Source organism: Solenopsis invicta, chromosome 10 (genome assembly GCF_016802725.1).
Source record: "Solenopsis invicta isolate M01_SB chromosome 10, UNIL_Sinv_3.0, whole genome shotgun sequence".
Taxonomy (NCBI): Eukaryota; Metazoa; Arthropoda; class Insecta; order Hymenoptera; family Formicidae; genus Solenopsis; species Solenopsis invicta.
This window is the reverse complement of record NC_052673.1, coordinates 729,450-753,979: the sequence shown is the minus strand read 5'-3', so window position 1 is coordinate 753,979 and position 24,530 is coordinate 729,450. Positions and strand designations below refer to the sequence as shown.

The window sequence follows — 24,530 nt, the reverse complement described above, 5'->3', positions numbered from 1 at the left end:
TATGCCACAGTCAACATTCGGAATGCATCCGCGCACTGAATTTCGTTTTTCACACAAAATTTGATACAGGTTCTTTGATCCATTTTTTTGAATAGGTAAAAATCGAAGACGATCCAAAACACGTGCAAGCAAAGCAGCTGTCAACAATTAAGTGAACATTCAAAATGGCCGAGCTTGTCGGCATAAGTGAGAGACATGAGTACCAACATAACGCCACAAAAAGATCGAAATTCGAATATACGTAACCCGCGAAAATTCAAAATTCGCGATACTTTTTGAACACACCTCGTACAATGGTTTTAGATGGTACTTTATCGCCAAAAATTGAAGTGAGTTGATCGATGCACTGTTGATGAGATAATCCACGTCGAAAGTCGTAGTAAATCATCGCATGAAAATTTTCACAAATTAATTCCATTTTTTGACTGAAATGAAATTTTCAAATCGCAGTAAATAACACAAATAGCGTTCGTATGACAAAATGTTTTAAGTATGTATACCGTCAAAAATGTCAAACTTTGCAATGGATATGTCAGATGGTGCCTAGCAACACCAGTTCCAGATACATAAGTAGCAACCTACGTATGTAACTTGCCCTACATTTGTTCCATGCAGGCGATTAATTGCTCTAAAAACGTTCGCACTAAAACAGCGCGATCGCTCTGCGTTTCGGCGCGCACGCGCACTTATACCCAGAGTCCTAATGCTGACACGTTCTGGGCGCGTGCTCAGGAAAACGCGGCAAAATTGAAAAGAGCGCGGGGATGCTGGTCTATAAAGACCCGAAATCTGACCAAATATATTCGACGCTCCAAGAAGCGAGTATAAAAGACCGTAATCTCACGAAGAGATTGCGCTTTTCTTCCAATAAATCGCAGAATCCGCCGACTTATCACTCCGGACCCCCAACGGTTACAGAGATAGAGTGTTCTAGTCGTTTCTGCCGGGGTCTCTTGGATTCCATTCATCCTCCGTCGAAATCCTTGAACTGGCACATAACGAGATAGAATGTTCTCTTATCTCGAGTGCTCTTAATTCATTGGCTCGCATTCCGACTCGAAATTAACTCTTACTAGCCATCGTAGAGTCACTCATGTCTGAGGAAAATTTCCCACGTTGCGTACACCGATGTAGTCAGTGCTACATGTCCTTATACCTCGCCTAAGAAAACTTCGTTGATAGGAAAATATGGTGCCGCAGTGACGCATCTTAACCCTTAAACGTGCCGATCCCGTAAAATATGTAAACACATTTTCAGGTTTGGGAAAATTTTTCAAATTTTATAAATTATAACTTTGGTTCCAATCAATATTTTTCAACAATTTTTTTTCAAACAAAAAATTAGAATTTCAGAAATGTGACTGCACAATTAGCATAGCCAAAAAATGGATTTATTGTTAAATTATAAAAGAAAAACCATTAAGCAAAAATGTCAAATTGTTCAAAAATCCACTTTTCCTTAAAAAATCATATCTTTACAACAAAAAAACTTTTAAATACTTTAAAATACGTTGTTTTAAATCTAAAATGTACTTTCAGAAAAAATTGTCATTTCTTTTAAAAAGTATAATTATGTAACAAGGAAAATATGAGGTATTTTTGGATGTCTAAAAATTCACTTTAAAAAAAATCACATTTTTCCAAAAAAAGAACTTTTAAGGACTTTACAATACGGCATTTTAAAGCTAAAGAACCATACTTAAAAAAAATATGTCATTGTTCCTATTAAAAAGTCTAATTATGTAACAAAGCGTATATGAGGTATTTTTGATTAATTCAAGATGTCTAAAATTAAAAATTGATGTGTTTTATGATGTACGAGGTGTGATCAAAAAGTAAGGTGACTTTTTAAATTTCGCGCGCTCTGTACACTCTAATTTCAAAATTTTTTTTTTTTGTGTTGGTACACTCGTCACGATCATATGTTCACAGTTTTGACTATATAGCATGTGTTGTTTTTATGTGAGAGGCATAAAGGTTAAACTCGTGTTTGCGTGCTCGGCGATTTTTTGCTGTTGAAAAGAATGGAGCAGAGAGTTTATATTAATTTTTGTGTAAAAAATGGTATTAAGTGTTCAAAAACTCTTGAAATGTTGACAGTGGCGTACGGTGAGTCAACTTTGAGCAAAAAAAATGTTTATAAATGGTATAAGTTATTCCAAAAGGGCCGAGAAAATATTAACGATGAACCTCGCTCTGGACGCCCCAGCACGTCAAAAACCGACGAAAATGTTCAGGAAGTGAAAGAAATTGTGTTGAAAAATCATCGAATCACGATTAGAGAAATAGCTGATGATCTTAACATATCGTTTGGCTCATGCCAATCAATTTTAACGAATGTTTTGGGTATGACACGTGTCAGCGAAATTCGTTCCAAAACTGCTTAATTTTGATCAGAAGCAGCGTCGCATGAACATCGCCCAAGACATGTTGAACGACGTCAATGATGATCCTGATCTGCTCAAAAAGGTTATAACTGGTGACGAAACATGGGTATATGGTTATGACGTCAAAACCAAAGCCCAATCATCCCAGTGGAAGAGCCCAGGAGAGCCAAGACCGAAAAAGGCACGCCAAATTCGTTCGAATGTAAAGGTTTTGCTCACAGTTTTCTTTGATTACCATGGCGTTGTGCATCAAGAATTCCTACCACAAGGTCGTACGGTAAACAAGGAGTATTACCTTGAGGTTATGCGGCGTTTGCGTGAATCAATAAGAAAAAAACGTCCGGAAGTGTGGAAAGAAAATTTATGGATTCTGCACCATGATAATGCACCTGCGCACACGTCGTTACTACTGAATACTTTTTTGGCCAAAAAAAATACTATCATCATGCCTCAGCCACCGTATTCACCAGACTTGGCCCCCTGCGACTTTTTCCTCTTCCCAAAATTGAAAAGGCCTATGAAAGGACGAAGATTTGCGACGATTGAGGAGATTAATGCTGCATCGCTGGAGGAGCTCAAGGCAATACCCAAAAGTGCATTTCAGAAATGTTTTGACGACTGGAAAAAGCGCTGGCACAAATGCATTGTATCAGAGGGAGATTATTTTAAAGGGGATAACATAATTTTGGATGAATAAATGAATATTTTTTTATAAAAATGAAAAGTCACCTTACTTTTTGATCACACCTCGTATGTAGAACCCTGTGCAAAAGCCTCCTTTTCCACAACACTATATGGTATTCTAACATTAGACAGAGTACATGCGAGTAACATATGCGAACGGATCTGCTTGAACGTATTTCTTTATTTATTTATTTTTTTAATTTAAGATTACCCACAAAAAAGTTATACTATATTACACATACACTGGTAGTCTTACAAATCTTAATAAAACTTTGTTTTCGTGCCGTTCATATTCTAGTTGACCAATAAAGTTGATCAACCATATCAATTGAAAAAGGAGATTTTAAACTCTTTTTATTCCCAAGTCCGAACCTCCTATCTCATTCCATCTTCACACAAGCGTTAGAAACTTTATATGGAGTTTCTCTGATCCACTTGTGTGTTTAAGGACTAACAGCTCTTATTTCAATAGTTAGATCGGTGTGAAAAATTTACAGTGCACAACTGATCTCTAAGAATAATGACAAATAAGAATAATTAAAAATAACTCGAATTGAGTAGAGTTTGACACTGCGATTTTAATAGTGAAGACGACTTCAATTTTTCTGTAAAGTTTCAAGTGTAAGGATAATGAGAGTCAGAATGTTGCAAACAAGAAACGAAAAAAGACAAACTTACTTTCTTGGCTTAATATAATTTACTAGTAAGAGCAGATCTGATTAATAATTTCATGTGGGTTTATATTGAGCACAATCTGTAACACTAACACTTTGTTTTGACTACGCTTTAATGATTTTCGTTCTTTTTTTAAAAAAAATATCTCTCAAAGATTTAAATTTCCTTACTACTTCTTCTCCTGAATAAAAAAACGCAGTATAAAAAAATTTTCTTCCGTATACCGACGTGTGCCAAATTATTGTACAGGAGTATACAAGAATGTTATGCAAATTTAAATTATTACAATAAATATTTATTATAAATTAAATTTTCTAACCAGAATAAGAAAAATAAATAGATTTCCTCAGTTTTGCCAAAGACAAATTTCTTGTTCTTGGTTTTTATATATTTTAGAACTTTTAGAATATAAACAAAGATTGTTTTTACTTTATAAATTATTTCTCGCGTTGCTGCAGGATCCCAATTATATACCGTTTCATAAATACAACATCCCCGCTGCTTCAAGATCGTTTCGCTCGCTCGTGCTTTCCGAATCACACGTTCGGATCGTATAGGTAATGGAGCTCTGGCGGTATCGCATGTGCGCGCACTCATTTGTGCGACAGTGCGTCCTGTAGATTCGAACTGAGGCTTTTCTTTATCTCAAATAAAAAAATCTTAAAAAAATGAAAGATTTGACTTTTTTAAAGGTTAGAAATACTTCTCTTAAGGAACAGAAGGTGTCTGTAAGATCTATGTAAGGAGAATTTCTTTAGTATGAGTATCACGTTGATCTTCAGACGAACTCTAACCTGCTATCGTGTTGTTATTATCCGAATCCTTGTCAAAAAAGTTAACGCTTCTGCCCCCATGTTTGCTCTCCGGCCTCGATGCTCCTAATATGTTACAACTATCTTTCCTCTTGGGCTTTTGCGCACTCGGTACTTTCTGAGTTCTCTTAGATTCAGGCTAGTTTTCGAGTTCTTTCTTTCTTGATTAAGTATACGCACCGACAAAGTATTGAAAGAATTCGATTTCAATTTTAAATTTTGGCGTTGGTTAGGGACAGCTAAACGGCTTTATTCGACTAGACTACAGGGCTATCGATTATCGACACTGCTCCAATTCTTGCTTCGACCGTTTCTATGCGTACGCAGCTGTGTTCGACACCTCCGTGATCCCAGCTGTCGAACTAACAGATATAACAATTTTGAAGGTGCCATTTGTTTGCTAGTCGTTTGCTAGTGTTTGCATGTTTTTTTTGTTTTGTTTGCATATTAATTAGTTTAAACAAAAAATCGAAATTAAAATTTAGACAAATTTAGACAAATAAAAAGCCGTTTTAGCTTTTATCTCATGATTTCCTAAATAATTCAGTGTCAAATCGTTTTCTAGTCGTTTGCTGGTTCCAAATATATAAGCATTATTCTAATTATATTGATATATAATATAATAATTTATTTATTAATAAATTGGATTTCTATAGTAACTTTAACCCTAATAACTTTCTAAGTAACTCGATGCGCATGCGCCAGTTTTATCCTTAGTAAAATCTATGACGAACACATTTGCACACGCTTAAGGTCCAAACTGGCCCCAACGAACTCTTGACTCTTGTGTTGTTTAAAGTTTAAAAAGATAGTACAATCACACCGGATTCTCATGCAGTTGTATGCTACCCACAGATTTTCACGTAATGCTCGATTTAAATCGATCATTTACTGTTAGTAGCAATTAATGTTAACAGTTTCACCAGGTTTTAACAGCTCAATAGATTACACCTTTCTGATCCCACCAAACACAGAGTATTGTTTTCTTTCCAAAGCGATTTGGTCTTGCAATAGATGTCGATGGTTCGTCTGGATTTACCCATGATTTACAACGCTTAGGATTCTCAAAATATATCCATTTTTCATCACCTGTCACGATTCGATGGAGAAATGACTTTCTTTTGTATCTGTTGAGCAGCATTTCACAAGTGGTTTTTCAATTTTTTACTGTCTTTCATTCAGTTCATACGGAATCTACGAGGTGTGTTCAAAAAGTATCGCGAATTTTGTGTTTTTTCAAAAATTATTTATTTATTCATGAATATCTATTTTGTCCCCTTCAAAGTAATCCCCATGAGATATTATACACTTGTGCCAACGGTTTTTCCAATCTTCGAAGCACTTCAAAAATCATTTTTTTTATCTTGTTCAGCTCCTCCTTCGATGCCGTCTTTATCTCGTCAAGCGTAGCGTAACGTCGTCCTTTCATGGGCCTCTTCAGTTTAGGGAACAAGAAAAAGTCACAGGGGGCCAGATCTGGGGAATACGGTGGCTGCGGCATCATTAGTGTGTTGTTTTTGGCCAAAAAGTCGCGCACAAGCAACGATGTGTGAGCAGGGGCGTTATCGTGGTGCAAAAGCCAATTTTTGTTCTTCCACAAATCCGGGCGTTTCTGGCGGATTGCTTCGCGCAAATTGCGCATAACTTGCAGGTAATATTCCTTATTGACCGTTCTACCCTGTGGCAAGAACTCATGATGCACCACGCCCCTGCAATCGAAGAAAACTGTCAGCAAATCACATTCGACCGAACTTGGCGCGCTTTTTTCGGTCTTGGTTCGTGCGGCAGCTTCCATTGAGATGATTGAGCTTTGGTTTCCACGTCATAACCATAAACCCACGATTCGTCACCAGTTATGACCCTCTGGAGCAAATTTGGGTCGTCGCGGACAGAGTCCAACATCTCATTAGCAATGTTCATGCGATGCTGTTTTTGGTCGCAATTGAGCAATTTTGGTACGAATTTCGCGGCGACCCGTCTCATACCCAAATCATTGATAAAAATCGAATGGCACGAGCCAATCGATATGTTTAGGTCCTCAGCAACTTCTCTAACGGTGATTCGACGATTGGCCAATACCATTTTCTCCACTTCATTAATTTTTTCGTCTGTTGTTGAAGTGCTCGGGCGTCCGGCACGCTCTTCGTCGTTCACATCTTCTCGGCCTTCTGAGAACATTTTGTACCACCGATAAACGTTGCTTCGGTCCAAAGTAGCTTCTCCGTATGCCACAGTCAACATTCGGAATGCATCCGCGCACTGAATTTCGTTTTTCACACAAAATTTGATACAGGTTCTTTGATCCATTTTTTTGAATAGGTAAAAATCGAAGACGATCCAAAACACGTGCAAGCAAAGCAGCTGTCAACAATTAAGTGAACATTCAAAATGGCCGAGCTTGTCGGCATAAGTGAGAGACATGAGTACCAACATAACGCCACAAAAAGATCGAATATACGTAACCCGCGAAAATTCAAAATTCGCTACTTTTTGAACACACCTCGTATTTTCCCACTTTTTGAATCTTTCCCATAGCTTTCAAACAAATGGAGACGGCTTTCTGCATCATATTCAATTGATCCGCAAGTTCTTGTTGAGTTTGAGTATCATCTCCATCCAATAAGGCTTGCAATTCGTTGTTTGTGAACTTTTTCGGTGGTTTCCTACGCTCTTTGTTTCTCACGTCAAAATCACCACTTTTGAATTTTTTGAACCACTCGTGTTTTACCAAGAGCATGCTCACCGTAAGTTTCGACAAGCATTCGATGCGATTCTGCAGCAGTTTTCTTCAAATGATAACAGAAAACCAATGCTGTCCGCAAATCGTAGTTTGTAGGCATAAAACTCGACATGTTTAAGGTTATAAAAAAATATACCGGTGTATGGAACTTGGATTGTTATGTGTTGAAAATCTTCGTCAGCTGTTAGAGGGAGATGATGGCGCTGCAAAAGCGGTCTTACTAGAGACCCTATAATAAGAGTTGCGCCATCAGGCGATTTTGGCAAAATCCAGTGAGCGAGAAGTATATATACTTTTAGCTCTTTCTTTTTTTAATCTAGGTTAAAGAAAGAAAAAGATAAGAGTATATATACTTCTTGCTCACTGGATTTTGCCAAGTTTGCCTGATGGCGCGACTCTTATTATAGGGTCTCTAGGTCTTACGATCCCTAAACTGATGGCTAGCACCATCTATAGGGAAATTCCGGTTTCATACTTCTACACCTGGTAGATCTGACGCATTGACATGCGTACGCACGCCGCGCCGAACGCGGGATCTCCGCGCTCGTCACCGGGACCTGGCGCCATCGGGCGGCAGCTTCGCTTGGCCGCTTACAGTACTATTAAAAACGGCCATGTGTAAATTTTTGTGACTGTCAAGTGAGCCTGGCGGGTTCGAAGGTAATTGAAGAGCGATGACGTTATCGAACTATAGATAAAAATTTGCGATTGTTAACATAAATATTTGAGTAATACATTATTAAAATCTTGATTTTTTATTATATAAATACTTTGTAAACAAATATGCATACTTATATTGCAGTAACATTATATATAGGATGTATGAAAATTACCGAACCCCTTGATTATTTTGTAAACTAAGCATTTTTGAAAAAAGTATTTCAGATAAAAGTTGTAGGGTTTTAAAAGATCTATTTATCGATCTTATCAGTTTGACCTTGAATGACGTCGCCAAGATTAGATCAAAATCACATTAACTTTTTTAAATGGAACACCTTATTTTTGATTCTAGAATCTAATACTTGGTGTTAAGAGCTTCCAAAACCCTACAAAAAATTTTATTTTTTTTGGGTACTTTCCGAGTTGTAAGGCTTGAAAGCTATAGTGTACTGTAACTTTCAAGCGTCATAACTCGAGCTGTAAGGCTTGAAAGCTATAGTGTACTGTAACTTTCAAGCGTCATAACTCGGAAAATACTTAACGAAACTATACTTATTTATTGTGTTTTGAAAAATTCTCGAAATCGACTACAAGAAAATGCAATAAAAAATATAGAATGTTAGAGAAGTACCGATATCCTTTAATTAGGGAACTACCGATACTCTAACATTATATCTTTTATTGCATTTTTTGTAGTCGATTTCGAAAACTTTTCAAAACACGATAAATAAGTATATTTTTGTTAAGTATTTTCTGAGTTGTGACGCTTGAAAGTTTCAGTACACTATAGATTTCAAGCCTTACAACTCGGAAAGTACTCAACAAAAATAAACTTTCTTTTAGGGTTTTGAAAAGCTCTTGACACCAGCTATGAGATTCTAAAATCAAAAATAGGGTGTTCTATTTAAAAAAGTTAATGTGATTTTGATATGACCTTGGCGACGTCATCCAAGGTCAAACTGATAAGATCAGTAAATAGATCTTTTAAAACTCTACAACTGTTATCCAAAACACTTTTTTCTAAAATGCTTAGTTTTCAAAATAATCAAGGGATCCGATACTTTTTATACACCCTGTATATTGCTTTAATTCTTTTTGATCAGTTATTATCTTTATGGTTAATCAAACTTAGATGATAACATTAAAATTGTAGTTTTTAATAAAAATCGAGAATTTTTGAGTTATAAATGTCAAGGTTGGGAAATAACATATTACTTGTAATGCCATTACTGTTTCCGTTACTTTTTTAAGGTAACGAGGGTTACTTTTTTATGTTTGTAACAGTAACGTCGTTACATTTTTACAGTAACGATAACGAATTCAACTGTTATTTTTATCATTACTTTAATTTTTTATTATCTATTCAATAGATTGCGCGCTGATCACGCATTTCAGTTTTGATTAGATACAATTATTCCGAATGAATATTTTTATCCAAATCAAATAGCAATAAATTTTACAAAATCAAAATAATGCGCAATGTACATACAATTAGAAAACGTTCTTAAATATATGATTAATCATTGAATTAGTTTAAATTATTTGATTATTGTATTGATCAATAATGTTTGATTAACACTAGAACTACAGCCGCGGTCAAAATGACCATTTCAGTTTTTCCTATTAACTTTATAATTAATCTATTGCTTGTAGAGTCTTGTAATTTTGTGATTGTGCATGTATTTCGCTTTTATAAAAGTTGAAAAAAAGAACTAATTAATTTATGTAACTAAATTCTTTTTCTACAGGGATATACCTATAACGACGGTGGCGGTCAAATTGACCGATACGAAAAATTGAGCGTTTGTCAGCCAATAGAAATTGAGTCGTTAGGGGGTGTAGTTACTCCTCTTCTTCCACGATTTCCCCTCATTTGGCACATGTATGCACTAGGCAGTGCTCGCAATGAAATGCACATTTCGAGCCGATTTCTGAGGCAACGCCTACTATCTCCTCACTACTGCTCAAGACTCGACGGCTGAGCCGCCGATCGCTGGAGGCTATAGCGCTCCACGTTTTATAGTTACATGAACAATTAAATAAAGGCAATTTATTTACTTAAATGTTTGCTTAATACTTGGGTATGTACTTGATAATTATTATTAAAATTATAATAATTTAAACGCTAATTTTTAATGAGCGGTCAAATTGACCTCTGCTGTGGTTTTAGGTGAGAGAAATTTTACCATAGTTCTAGTGTTAATCATCATTTATAATCAATCACAATCATTCAAATGTGATTACAAATCGCAATTGTAATAAGATTCAATGAAAGAATCTTGAGTGTACATGGAATGTTTCTAAAAACGTTGTTTGCTGTTTGGAATATTATAATCAACGATATATATCAACGTTATTTTATGTATATATACATATAGTCACATCATTGAATGGTGCAAGCGTCCATTTTTCTTTAAATGCAGTAATGCGCTTTTATTGTATCCTTGTTTCCAGAAAAGACTTCAAAAACATTAATATTGTATCAAAAACCATCATATTTCTATTATAACTATATTATGCAGCAAAGCTTGTTTACAATACATAGTATTTCGTTATCGGATGTCGCATACGTTGGATTGCCGGATTTAAACCAATAGCAGGCTTAAATAACAATTCAATCGATAGTGACATACAACGCTTTGTAGAATAGGCCTAATGCCAAAATTGAGAGAATAATATCTCGCATTCTCATTCTGACATCATTGGACTATGTAAATTAATTAGTTTAAAGATTTTTAGTATCGATTAGCTAATATCATATATAATAATATGCAATATTCATCTTCCATTAAAATTCGTTTTCCCTCATTTTTAAGATTTGAAACTATATTATTATTATTTTTTTTTTTTTTCTTAACTTCCAGTACAAATACATAGAAGTTCACGCAAGAAGTGTGTTCGCTTATGATTCAGAAACTAGTAAAAATGCGTTCTTTAATATAAATTTTCTAAACGTAATCAAAAGAAGGGTAACAGTCAATAATGAACGAAACAATACACATTACTTAAATTATCTTTATTTATAGATCAATCATATAGATCAAATTATTAATCGAGATCAAATCTCAAACGGTTTGAATACAGTTTTCTTTAGCAATGATTGTAGAAATTAAAATTACCGTATAACATGCACAAAAAACTTGCGAAATTGGCGTTATGATAGTTTAACGATGCTAGCCAATTGTTTAAAAAGAAATCTGATAAGTAACTGATAAATATTTCAACTAGACAAAAAGACTGATAGACACCAAATGTGCTTTCCGTTTAATGACACAAGTCGACACAAGTATTATTCTATCTTTTCTTGATATTCAATGAGTAACAAAAATAAAACAACGCTTATAAAGAATTAATGATTCGCAGGGAGACACGCCGGACGACCGCGTAGCCGAGCCGCTGGAGGTGCACCGATTTACGGAAGGATGGTGCACAAAGCTCCGGCAGGAAGTAGATGGAGAAATGCAATGCGAGGGCCTTCGCGTATGAGGGTTGTCGAGGACCTCTCACGGCATTTTGGGACTGTAAATACGGGACCGTATACACCCAATAATCGTCGTACTAGCTTTCGTGTCGGCGGTGGTATCTCATCACAAGTTCCCCAATCAGGCAGTTTCGAAGCACTCAAAAATATCATCCAGGCTGAGAGAGCACGCGAATTACAGGTCAGTCACAATTCTTTTAATATACACTGAATACCTAATTAATTGGTTTTTTTAAATTTTCTTTGGACATTTATCAATATAAAGTTTGGTTGCATTGTCAATTAATGCACTAATTTAATTTGTTGTAAAATACTTCTATATTAATTAATATTAATTACGAGAATATTTTTACTTTTAATACTACTTTTATACCTTTCTTCAAAATTCCTTTTGAAATAATATAAAAGCTATTTTAAAATTTCCCTTAAAAAAAGAACTGATAAAGCCCCGATCTCCCCTATATATTTCTATTCTCTTTAATATTTAAGTATTGATGCCTACATCATGATTATTATAAGTATTCACCAATCACTGGCTGTGATTATTCAGCAATCATCAACACTTAACTATCTCTTGTACATACGTATTGATCAATACCAGTCTCTAATACTTAATATTCACCATTATTAACTATCAATAATCAGTATTCAATACTTAACTATCTCTAATACTTAAGTATTGATCAATACTAATCTTTAATATTTGATATTTGTCAATACTAACTTGTTGCATAACACATTAAAACATGTCGTGCACGACACACGCATACGTGCGTAAAGAATTAAGCAAACGATATAATTATAATGAAGCGAGGTATACATTTGCATGCACCTATACGAGTGTATGTATGTGTTATGGAGAACGGACGATGGACGGGTGATACGGCACGACTTAAAACAAAAGAAAGGTCCCGAGTAATTCGAGGGATCTGGTCCCTGGGGTTCCCTGTTACCACGCGCACGTCTTTTCATTAAAAAAAATTGCAATTTGGTATCGATATCGCTTGTCCTAAGCCCGCGTCTCATCATTACGTTCTCGATCATAGCCCAGAGCAGATGCTTGATTACATGACCGTGAATTCGTAAATTACATCGCAAATTTAGTAATATACGCGAGCTGTCTTACCATCAAATTAAGATCGATTGAAAATCAAGAAGCAAGGTAGTCGCGGTTGCATCGTTCCATGGCGTCGTTTTACGACTCAGGGCGGTTGCCCTCAAACGCGGTCAAAAAGGAGTTATGACGACGTGCACGCGAATGACGATCGTATATTGACGGTGACCAAAAGTTCTCTATCGACAAAGTTACCGCGTCGAGTCCGCGACTCAAGGCAGTGGTTTCAAAGCGACGTCCTCACGGACTCAGGACTGCTGCCTTTAGGCGTTGTTGCGGTGAATACGCATATCCCTCTAGGCGTTATCGCGAGTATTCATCAATACTTAACCTTCAGCAATACTTAGATATTCATCAATACTGACATTCAATATTTAGTATTACAATTGAATACAAGGTATTAAGCTTTATACTTGCTTTCTGTAAAGATACATTTATTCTTTCATATTTGAATGTTCTTTAGAATATTTTCAAATATTGGGAAACTTTTTACATTTTTGCAAATCTGTATAAACATGTAAGAAATACTGACTAACATGATGTAAAAATTATCTAAAGCAAAAGATCTACAAATTCTTAAATTTATACAAGTGTATTACAATTTATACAAGTTGTCTCTTATAGTAGTCTCGTTGAACCTACATTTAATGTAAATTTCGAAAAATTAATGGTAAGTATGTACAAAAAAGAAGCAACATCTGACCTTTACCTTGACATATGTTATCAAGAAAATAAACTGAATGACTTGCAAAAGGTTAGCTCACTGTTCTTTAAAAAATTATTAACAACAAATGTTGGTAATTATTTGTTATTAGGGACCAAGTTCCATTCACTCAAAGAGTCTATTCGATGGAAAATAAATGCTTGGGCGGGGAAGGGCTCTACACACAGACACACGCAAACGCACACCTACACGCGCGTGCACGCGCGCGCGCGCGCGCGCACACACACACACACACACACACACCGAGACTTCGTCTCTTCCTCGCAGCCCTCCCCAAAATTTTTAACCCGCGTCAACTTCAAATTTTGCTCTATAATTACACGCATATAGTCTATTCTTATATTTAAGATCATTTTAAATAACACCTTAAAACATCATCAACCAAGCAGAGAGCCATATCAGTATCTTAAGACGTTACTTAAGACGATCTTGAAATAGGAATCGACTATGAATGCCGGCCTAGATCATACAATTAGCCAGGTATTTCAAACAAGATCATAGTGAAAAAAAAATACTTGGCATGCCCGAGTCATATTATTTAAATATACAGGGTGATTCAGAATAAACTTATGTCCTTGAAGAGACATATTTCTGAGGTTATTCTGAAACAACTTTTACTTTGGCAAAAATTTGTCCGAAGCGTAGTTTTTAAATAATAAAAGGAAATAGTTATCCAATAACCGGGCGCGTATAGCAGTGAGGCAGGGCCGGTGCAACTCACCGTTCGATACGGGCGATTGCGCGAGGTGATCGCAGTGATAAGCTGACAGCTAGAACACTACTTTTCCTCTCTTTCCCCTCTCTCTCTCTCTCTCTCTCTCTCTCTCTCTCTCTCTCACTTTCTCTTCCGCTCTGTGAAAGCCTCTATCCCATTCTCATTCTCATTCTTTTCTTATTTATTTATCAATTCATAAACTAACACTGAAATGCTAGAATTAAAAACAATATTTAATTATTTGACGTCTTGCTTTTAATAATTCTGTACGTGTAAAAAATATATCTTTTTAGTCAAAAATAGCATATTTAAAATGCGTGATTAAAAAATAAAAATGCAGAGTGAAAGAGAAAGAGAGAGAGAGAGAGACTAGTTCAATCAAATTTGAACGTGTATACTCACTTATCATCCTACACAGCAATCAGCCTTTATTTTTACCAAGACAAAATATCCATAATAAACTCAAGATTTTTCTCTTTTCTTCTTAAATCACATCATTTGTCACATACACTGCAATCATTCTTTTGATCGAAAAATACTAACGCATCACTTTATACAAATCACTATCGTCAATTACTATTAGTCATTATTAATCACGCGTGAGAATTACTAAAAAAATAAAACACGTGTATGTGACCGTGATCTCGAAGATTTCAAGGTCATTCCGGTTTTTGACGGCTGAAAGACTGAGTTTGATATGAGACAAAAGATAGTCGCTCGAGAAACTTGAACGCGCCGCGAGTGCAACGTTTGGCTCGTCCAGGAAGACCGTGAAATTTTCGAGTTCATGGTCACAAGCGCAATAGTATTTTTAATTTTTAATTATTGCCTTCTGACTTTTAAAACGTTGATTACACACTGATACCGCGAACAACAAAACGAATCGACTGCTCGCTCGTAAAGCAAAGAGGATATAACCTAACTTCTGTTGTAAACACGTGTCGTGTGTTCGTCGTGTAAACACGTGTTCCTTTTTTTGAGTAATTCTCACACGTGATTAGTAGTGACTAATAGTGATTGACGATAGTGATTTGTATAAAGTGATGCGTTAGTAATTTTTAATCAAAAAAATGATTACAGTGAATGTGACAAGTGATGTGATTTAAGAAGAAAAGAAGAAAATCTTAAGTTTAATATGGATATTCTGTCTTTGTGAACATAAAGTTGATTGCTGTGCATGATGATAAGTGAGTATACACGTTCAAATTTGATTGAACTTGTCTCTCTCTCTCTTTCTCTCTTTCTCTCTCTCTCTCTTTCACTCTGCATTTTGATTTTTTAATCAAGCATTTTAAATATGCTATTTTTGACTTAAAAAGAATATTTGTTTACTTCTACAAAATTATTAAAAGAAAGACGTCAAATAATTAAATATTGTTTCTAATTCTAGCATTATTTTAATGTGCATGAATTGATAAATAAACAAGAAAAAAATGATAATGAGAATAGGATAGAGGTTTTGAGAGAGCGGGAGAGAGAGAGAGAGAGAGGAAGGGGTGGAAGGGAGAAAAAGCAGTGTTTAAGATGTCAGCTGATCATTGCGATCGCCTCACGTAATCGTCCATAACGAACAGTGAATTGTACCGGCACTGTCTCACCGCTATACGCGCCCAGTTATTGGATAACTATTTCTTTTTATAATTTAAAAACTTATTAAAACTTAAGCTTTGGACAAATTTTTGCCAAATAAAAAGTTGTTTCAGAATAACCTCAGGAATATGTCTCTTCAAAGACATAAGATTATTCTGAATCACCCTGTATAAGACGTAATATAAAGAAACTCGGGCACGCCAAGTATTTTTTTTACTATGATCCCGTTTGAAATACCTGGCTAATTGTATGATCTAATCTTTTTTTGGAATAGTTTAAAAACGTGTTTTTAATATAAGATAGTTAGACTAACATATAATATTTTTTTTAAAAAGGGTTTTTTTAAGAATTTTGGAAGACTGTACGACACTTTTTCATACATGGCGTACATATTTCTTTAAAAAAAAAAAGATTTTTGTACAGATCTTACTACTTTTTGGTATTCTTTTAATTGAAAAATGTTTTTACTTTTAAGATTTTAAAAAAAAGGTTATTATTATTATAGATAGCAAAATTCGCAATTATTTTCTCAACAAAATGTACAAATCAATCATAATATTAAAGGATCTACCTTCTTTGCTAAACACAGCCAATATATTTTTTTCAATTATCCTTGAACTAGTATGGCAATTATGAAAATTAATTAATTATAACTGAAATATTAAACACAATAAAGAAATTATATTTCTTGTACATATTTCTATTTTATTGTACATTTTTTAAATTATATATTAATTATTCGAATTAAATTATAAGTATAAGTATGATATAAAATTACAACTGATGATATTTAGACTACTGATGCCAGCAATGCTGTCATTATACGTAGCCAAACGTGGCCATGTCAATGACTGAAACAGTGAAGGTTATAGAACGATCTGTTTCACCAGTCTTCCGTGCGCATGCGTCAATCACATATAAGCCAATCGTATAATAGGCTGTGTATGTTTTCAACGCATGCACACAAACGACCGGTGAGAGAAAATTGTCCCACAACCTCATCACACTGAAGAACCCAAGCGCGGTGTTGAGCACATGCGCGCTATCTCGCTCGTTTTAATGACGTTACATGCTTTATTTTAAGTTTTAATTGAATGATTCTAATATACGGCGTCATTAACCCGACTCAGGTTGAATTTTAAAACTTATTGTATTCAAAAGCGTTATTACCCCCCCCCTTTCTCTCCCTCCTTTCTTCTCCCTCTCTTTCTCCCCTCCTCTCACTCCCTTCCCTCCCTCTTTTCCTCCCTCTCTTTATCCCTTCCTCTCTCTCTCTTCCTCCCTCTCTCCCTTTCCCTCCCTCCCACTGTCCCTCGCTCTCTCCCTCCCTCCCTCTCACCCTTCCTCCCTCTCACCCTTCCTCCCTCTCACCATTCCTCCCTCTCTCCCTCCCTTCCTTTCTCCCTCCCTCCCTCTCTCTCTCCCTCTCTCCTTCCCTTTCTCCCTTTCTCTCTCCCTCCCTCCTTCCATCCATCCCTCCCATCCTACAAGATGTTCTCAATATACGCTTCGAGTCACTATAGGACGTCAATAGGAATTTGCATAGAAAATGTGTAATATATCATAATACGTATATCAAATGTTCTGAGAATATCAATAATCTACTATTATGATATTGTTGAAATATTCTCAGAATATTCCTATTCCGTTAGGGATATTTCACTAATATTTTTAACAACAAATTTTTTACTTTTTCCAGGTTAAGGAAAATTTTAAAAGATGGTATATTAGTGTCAGTAATATAAAATTGACTTGTCAATTTTATTTTGTGATAATATTCTGATTCAATCTAATTGTACACCGTACACACCAATCACAAACAAAATCAAAGCAACGCATATCTTTCGATTTACAGAATTTCCACGCTTGTAGTAAATATTTGGGATTCTTTTGTACATACAATATTTACTTACAAATTCTCTGCTTCAAAGACGTAAAATGCCTGCTTTAAAAACATAAAAATTATATACAAGAATAATTAGTATTTTTAAAAGAGACATTTTGTACCATATCTTCTACAATGCATAATCATCTCATTTTTTATTAATAAATATTTGTTGTTAGTAATTTTTTAATGAAGAATAAGCATTACTTAAAACCTTTTGCAAATTAGGATCATCTCTCTGATAACATATGTCAAAGTCAATTTTGTCAGAGGCTGTTCCTTTTTGGGAATGTTTACCGCATATTTTACTAAACTCTAATCTAAGTAAATTATTTTTTTATCGTTATTAATAAATTACAATATTTAATTTTTGAAAAATAAGAAAGCGTCTTTAGTAGACCTATGTGAGTAATGTCAACTTTTTCCCTTCTGTTGATGTATACATAGAGGAAAGTTGTCTACATATACTTATACTCTTGCACATGCACACACTCATACACATAATAAATGTGAAATTCTATAGTAAATTCTTTTTTACGAAAATATAAAAATTCAAGGTAAAATATTAATAATCAGTTGCCTAAATTGGTTAAAAATTAACATTAGTTATACTAAAACATTAAAGATGTAAGTATTCCTACGGTCCGCCACTTTTAGTCCTCCCCCCCCCCTTCCGCCTCATCTCTCTCTACCATCTCGATGCCAAGCAACAAGGTAGGTATATAGCAAGAAGGGAAAAGGCGAAAAGGAGAGAGGACTAAAGATAACGGATCGTAGGAATACTCATATTTTTAGTGCCTTAGTTTTACCTGATTTTTTTTTTAGTTATTGCTAGTATACGCAAGTTGTATTTTGTTAAATTTTTGTTTATGTTACCTGTTTCTCATTTATTGTTTATTTTTGTTACTAAATATTATTTATATTAAATAAAAATACAAAATATTGAAATACGATTTAAGTAATTGGTGTATGTGTATGCATTCAGTGACTATTTCCTATACATACTTTTACATATAAAAATTCTTTAAATAATATGTCTCAGGAGCAACATTTAGCCGAAGAGATGGAAACAAGAGCTTCCGCTTTTAGAGGTGGTAAAGACCTAATAAACGAAGAGCAACAATTTAATAGACAACAATCGCGAAAACAATTCTCCAGCCCATTGCCACTATTAGAAATATCACCAAAAGTCAATTATGATTACAATCAGCGGCGTTACAACAACCCGCCTAACATTGGTCAAGCTTGGTCGGTGAGTTTTTTCATTTTTATATAAAAATTAACGAAAAAAAAATATTTCTCAAATTCTATCATTTCTTTTTCTAACTTATCCTAAAATCGACAATCGGTATCAGTAATTCAGATTCATGTTTTATATTATAATCATTTCTTTTCAAACTCTCTTTCCCTTCTCTGATTTCTGACGCATTTACAATATTTTATAATTCGTAATGTTTGATTTATGTTTTCTTATAGTTATATCCAAAATTATTAGGCATCCTAATATTCTTTATGTCTTAACATTTGTATAAAAATAAAATCAAAAATTATACATACAAGTGTTTATTTACAATTTATCAATACTTAACATCCATTTCATCATTTCTAAAATACACTGCCCAGCAAAGAAAAAGCGGTACATTAAAAATTTAGGGAAAATTTACCAAACTTCAAACGCTTGTAAAACCGGAAATGTTTATGATACAAGGATGGTTTAAAAACAAAATTAAAGCTTGAAGCCTGTACTTTGAGAAACTTTTAATGTCGATTAAGTGGCATGATTAATTTGCTAATGGCCGATGAGATAACGAAACTTGCAAAATCCGAAAGTAAAACGTGAAGTTTGTAGAGTTGTGTGGAGTGAAATAGTTGACGTAACTCAATGAGGTAAAAAGCGCGTGAAAGGAGGGTATGGAGTCTTTAAATACTGTGGAATTGACGAACCACGAGGTCCTTATCCTTGTGGTATGCAAACACACACACACACACACACACGCGCGCGCGCGCGCGGATATGATTCCAAACCAACATGTCTTGGACAGAATTGTAGTGATTTTCATTGATAACGGCGGCATTGCAATTCATAATTCATTATTATCTCGTAAAAATCAATTTTTATACATTGGCATAACTTCCCCAAAAATTATTGTATCGAGTTTCGCAAAAGCTCATTTTGAAGGGAAAATTTCGAACTTTCATGCCCTTTTTACTTCACTGAGTTACGTCAACTGTTTCACTCAGCACAACTCTACAAACTTTACGTTTTACTTTTTGATTTTTCAAGTTTTTGTTATGTCATCGGCCATTAGCAAATTAATCATGCCACTTAATCGACATTAAAAGTTTCTCAAAGTGCAGACTTTAAGCTTTAATTTCGTTTTTGAATCATCCCTGTATCATAAATATTTCCGGTTTTACAAACGTTTGAAGTTTGGTAAATTTTTCCAAAATTTTTTGTGTGCCGCTTTTTTGCTGGGCAGTATTAAGATGCATATTAAGATGAATTTTCTACTAACTTTCAAGTGCGATAAAACGTAGATATTTTATTCCATATTTTGTTATTTAGCATGATTCTTTTTTTAAACTGCATTCTCGACTTAAGACTTTCTTTTTCAATAAGCTCCACAAATGTTCAATAAAATTAAAGTCAAAATTCATGAATCTAAGAATTAATTTGACTATTACATCACATCTTGTCTGCTTTAGACATGTGACACGAAACCATTATCCTATTGAAAGTACGTATTTATTTATTCTAAAATTGATTTTCAAAAATTTTCTCTACGGAAATCAATAAAATTTCTTCCAACATCATTGTGTAAAACGGAATAACGTTCGTTATATGTAGGATGCCTAATAATTTTGAACTATATATTTTTAAAGGGAAACCTCTAACACGAGAATACATATTATCTTGGATAATTAAATTTTGAAAAAAAAATTGATTATTTGTCTTTATGCATTTTCTTAACGTATTAAATTTTTTCTTAAATATATAAATTCAAATCGAATAAAAAGTACTAAAATTACAGAATTTTTATATATAATAATAAAATTCCTGCAGTGGCATGCTAATATACATAGTTTGTTCTGAATAACGTTTTAAAATAAAAGCATTTTTCAGTTTTTTCAATAACCTCCTATCGCAATAGCTATTGTTTATAATTTCTTTAGACGATTAATTATGGAAGAGAGAAATATGTTCCATTCCAATCATCAGAGAAAACTTTTGATAAATTCTCGCTTTAAATACGTTTTCTTCAAAATTTTCAATATCAATGGTCACAATATCTTAAAAATTATTAGATGATTGAACTAAATCTTTTACAGTATTTTCTTCATTATTTAATCTTATTCTCTATGTAGAATTTTTTAAATAAAAACGTCTTTTTTTATTAACAAAAGTAGTTCTAATTTGAAAAATCACATATTTAGCTTCAAGTAATCGCCGTTTTCTCAAAAATGCATAAATCAAAAACTATTGCATGTAGGACAAGATAGGTTTCCTCTTTAAGATTCTCAAAATTTTCATAACATTCTATGAAATGTTACAATGATCACTGCAAAGTATTAATTAACATAATTCGCTAGCTGCAGCAGCCATTACTTATAATAAATCTGCAAAATATATTTAGAGATATATAAGTACATTATATTTTAATTTAAAGAAAAAAACGTATTTAACTCATTACTTTCTTCTAAAAGACTGTCCAAAAAATAATTATTTTCATCCTTTTCAAAGTACTGTCTCCTCTTAAATTAAAAAATTGTATCATATTTTAAAGTTATTTTCTGAATATAACATCATATGTATTTTATTTCTCAGAGGAGCGGACCTCTCACGCGAGAATACACATTACCTTAGTATGCTGCGAATTATGGCGAGAAAACGGTACAAATCCGAAAACTGCCGCATGCATACTAGTGTTTATGACTATTCTGCACGACACAGTTAGCCAGTTGCAGCTGTCAACGAAGTTATGGCTGCAAGAGTAAGCAACGCTCATTTTGAAGATCGCATGCGTTTTGAAGACCTTATGACTTCTCTCAATTTTAGCGCAAACTTTCAAGTCTTTATGTCAACGATAAGTAAGTGCACATCTGAAATTTTAACCTAATATCGACCAATGACGAAAAACTCTCAACATCCAGCTACGAAAAAAAGTCCGTACCGAAAATTTTAATTTTAAATGAATTCTAGACAAGGAAATATATATCAAAAACAAATTGAACAGTACCTTTAAAATTTTTAAACGTACTTCTTTAATGTATCAAAATATCTCTCACATGCATATCTCTCGCAAATGGAATTAAATATAAATAATATTAAATACATTAAATATTAAATACGTAAATTAAATTTTATTTACATCAAGTTGGTCTCATCGACGATATGCATGCGTTTTTTTCAAACTACGCATACTTGTGCAGTTCAATACGTCGCAATGGCAATGAAACAAAAACTTTTATATGAAATAGCATAATTTCGATTTAAAATTTTGTTACATTTAAAATTGTAAACTCTCAAATATTAGAAGAAAAAACATAAATGTTACATTAGATTTCCCAAATTTACAAACAATATATAATTGTTTATTTGTCAAAGAAGTTCGAAAACAACAAATTTATAAATATTTAAACATTTTTTTTAATGTTATGAATTTTCAAATGTAAATCTAAAAACTCTCTCTCTCTCTCTCTCTCTTTCTTTCCCCTCCTTTCCCATCTTCCTCCTTCCTTCCCTTTTCCCTCTCCCTCTTTCCTTCTTTGCTTTCTGTCTCTTTTAAAATTCAACTTACGTATATCAAAGATGATAGAACTCAGTTTCTTAAAAATATCTCAATAGGTTTTATTTGACAGAAAAATGAACCATTCACTAAATTTGACTTTTTCAAAAAAAACTCTTACATTTTTTGTTAAACGAGACGCAGTTTGTTCGAAATATTAAATCAAATTTCAAAAGTATGCCATAACGGAAAATAACGGACATCAATCAAGTACCAGGTGTATGCATAAGTTTTTTCCGGTTTCACTAAGAAATGGTGCCAGCAAAGAGTACGCAGCGTATTAATTTGACACATACGTCATTTTGTTCGTCTGACATAGAACTACAAACACACACAAGTTGAGTCCGCCAAAAACTAGCGTCTTTGTTTTATTGTTCAGTGATCATGTCGAGTTTTGTGCCTGAAACACAACATTTGCGGCACGCATTGCTTTTTTTATTTAATCAAAAGAAGAATGCTGTTGAAAGTCATCGTTTGCTGGTAGAAACATATGGTGAACCCGCTCCATCGATTAGAACATGTGAGACATAGTTTCGACAATTTAAAAATGGTGATTTCAATGTGAAAAACAGTGAGCGCTCTGGTAGACCACAAAAATGCGAAAACGAGCAATTGCAGGAATTATTGGATGATAACCCAACTCAAACTCAACGGCAATTAGCAGAAGCATTACATGTATCACAAGAAACAATTAGCAGACGTTTACGAGCAATGGGAAAGATCAATAAACTTGGTAAATGGGTCCCACACAATTTGAATGAACGTCAAATGGAAAATCGCAAAGTCACTTGTGAAATGCTGCTTCAACGCCACAAAAGGAAATCATTTTTGTATCGAATTGCGACGGGTGACGAAAAATGAATTTGTTTTGAAAACCCGAAGCGGAAAAAATCGTGGTTTTCACCTGGCGAAACCGGTCCATCAACACCAAGGCCAAATCGCTTCGGCAAGAAGACCATGCTCTGTGTCTGGTGGGACCAGAGCGGTATTGTGTATTATGAACTCTTGAAGCCCGACGAAACCGTCAATACACAACGCTATCGCCAACAAATGATTAATTTAAACCACGCATTAATCGAAAGACGACCGGAATGGGCCAGAAGACATGGCAAAGTGATTTTGTTACACGACAATGCGCCGTCTCACACAGCAAAACCAGTGAAAGACACCTAAAAATTTCTTGGATGGGACATCCTTCCGCACCCGCCGTACTCCCCAGACCTGGCGCCATCTGACTATCACCTCTTCGCATCAATGGGGCACGCGCTCGCAGAGCAGCACTTCAGTAATTTCGAGGAAGTTGGAAAATGGCTCGACAAATGGTTTGCCGCAAAAGACAAGCAGTTTTTCTGGCATGGTATTCATAAATTACCTGAAAGATGGGCGAAATGTGTAGAAGCCGATGGCAAATATTTTGAATAAAAAAAAATTAATTTCTCTTGAAAAATACGTGTTTTTTTTTTATCAAAAAACCGGAAAAAACTTATGCATACACCTGGTATATTACAGAAAAAATTCAAAACGCAAATACGATTCAATGCGCAGTTGCATAGACTGAATTACATTTGCACGTGCAGAATTTTACCGGAAAATGTCACTTGGAAAATATCTGATGTTATTAAATGAAAACCATGTATGTAATTTTAATTAAAATTAGCTGTTACATTTGAATTTATTTATATAATTTCTGTTATATATTTGTTATTCAAATTTTATATATATATATATATATATATATATATATATATATATATACAGGATGTTTTAAAATTACACTGAATACGCTACGAGATTCCTTACATAAAAATAAGTAATAAAAGTTCTTAGAAGAAAATCGAGACATCAATAATTTTTAAATAGTAAGAGCTGTTGAAGTTGACTAATTACGGAGCGTAACCATCCCGCGCTCAAGCACGGCACACTCACTTACTCACTCTCTTACTTACTTATTATAAGTAATAATTCAACAAAATGTTTAAATATTATTATTTTTTGGTGGTTTAGTTAATACATAAAAGTTAAGACATAAAAGATATAAGATTTAAACTAGAAAAAATAAACTGGAAAATCACAATTTGTCAACGAGTATGAATCAAGGCACATTATAATTAATCTCTGAAATTATGTCTTAATTCACACTCGTTGATAAATTTATGCGTATTAAGAGGATGCTAAAGTAACAGAAAAACTTCCTCGACGTCGGTCCTACAGATCACTGCAGATTATTTTTCGAGCAAGATCAGGCTATTGCTCTTTGTCCATCGCATAGATCTGTC

General features: G+C 34.2%; 1 protein-coding gene across 2 annotated transcripts in view; it reads left to right on the top strand.

Annotated features, from left to right (window-relative positions):
• Positions 1-22,165, top strand: part of LOC105204331 — a 115,887-nt gene extending 93,722 nt beyond the window's left edge. For both annotated transcript variants that reach the window (XM_039454079.1, XM_026138813.2), the window contains 3 exons: positions 11,322-11,620; positions 18,510-18,719; positions 21,294-22,165. In XM_039454079.1, the coding sequence (XP_039310013.1) occupies positions 11,322-11,620; positions 18,510-18,719; positions 21,294-21,332 (548 nt within the window). In that variant the 3' untranslated portion in view covers positions 21,333-22,165. The remainder of the gene's footprint in view (positions 1-11,321; positions 11,621-18,509; positions 18,720-21,293) is intronic.
• The last annotated feature ends 2,365 nt before the right edge of the window (positions 22,166-24,530 follow it).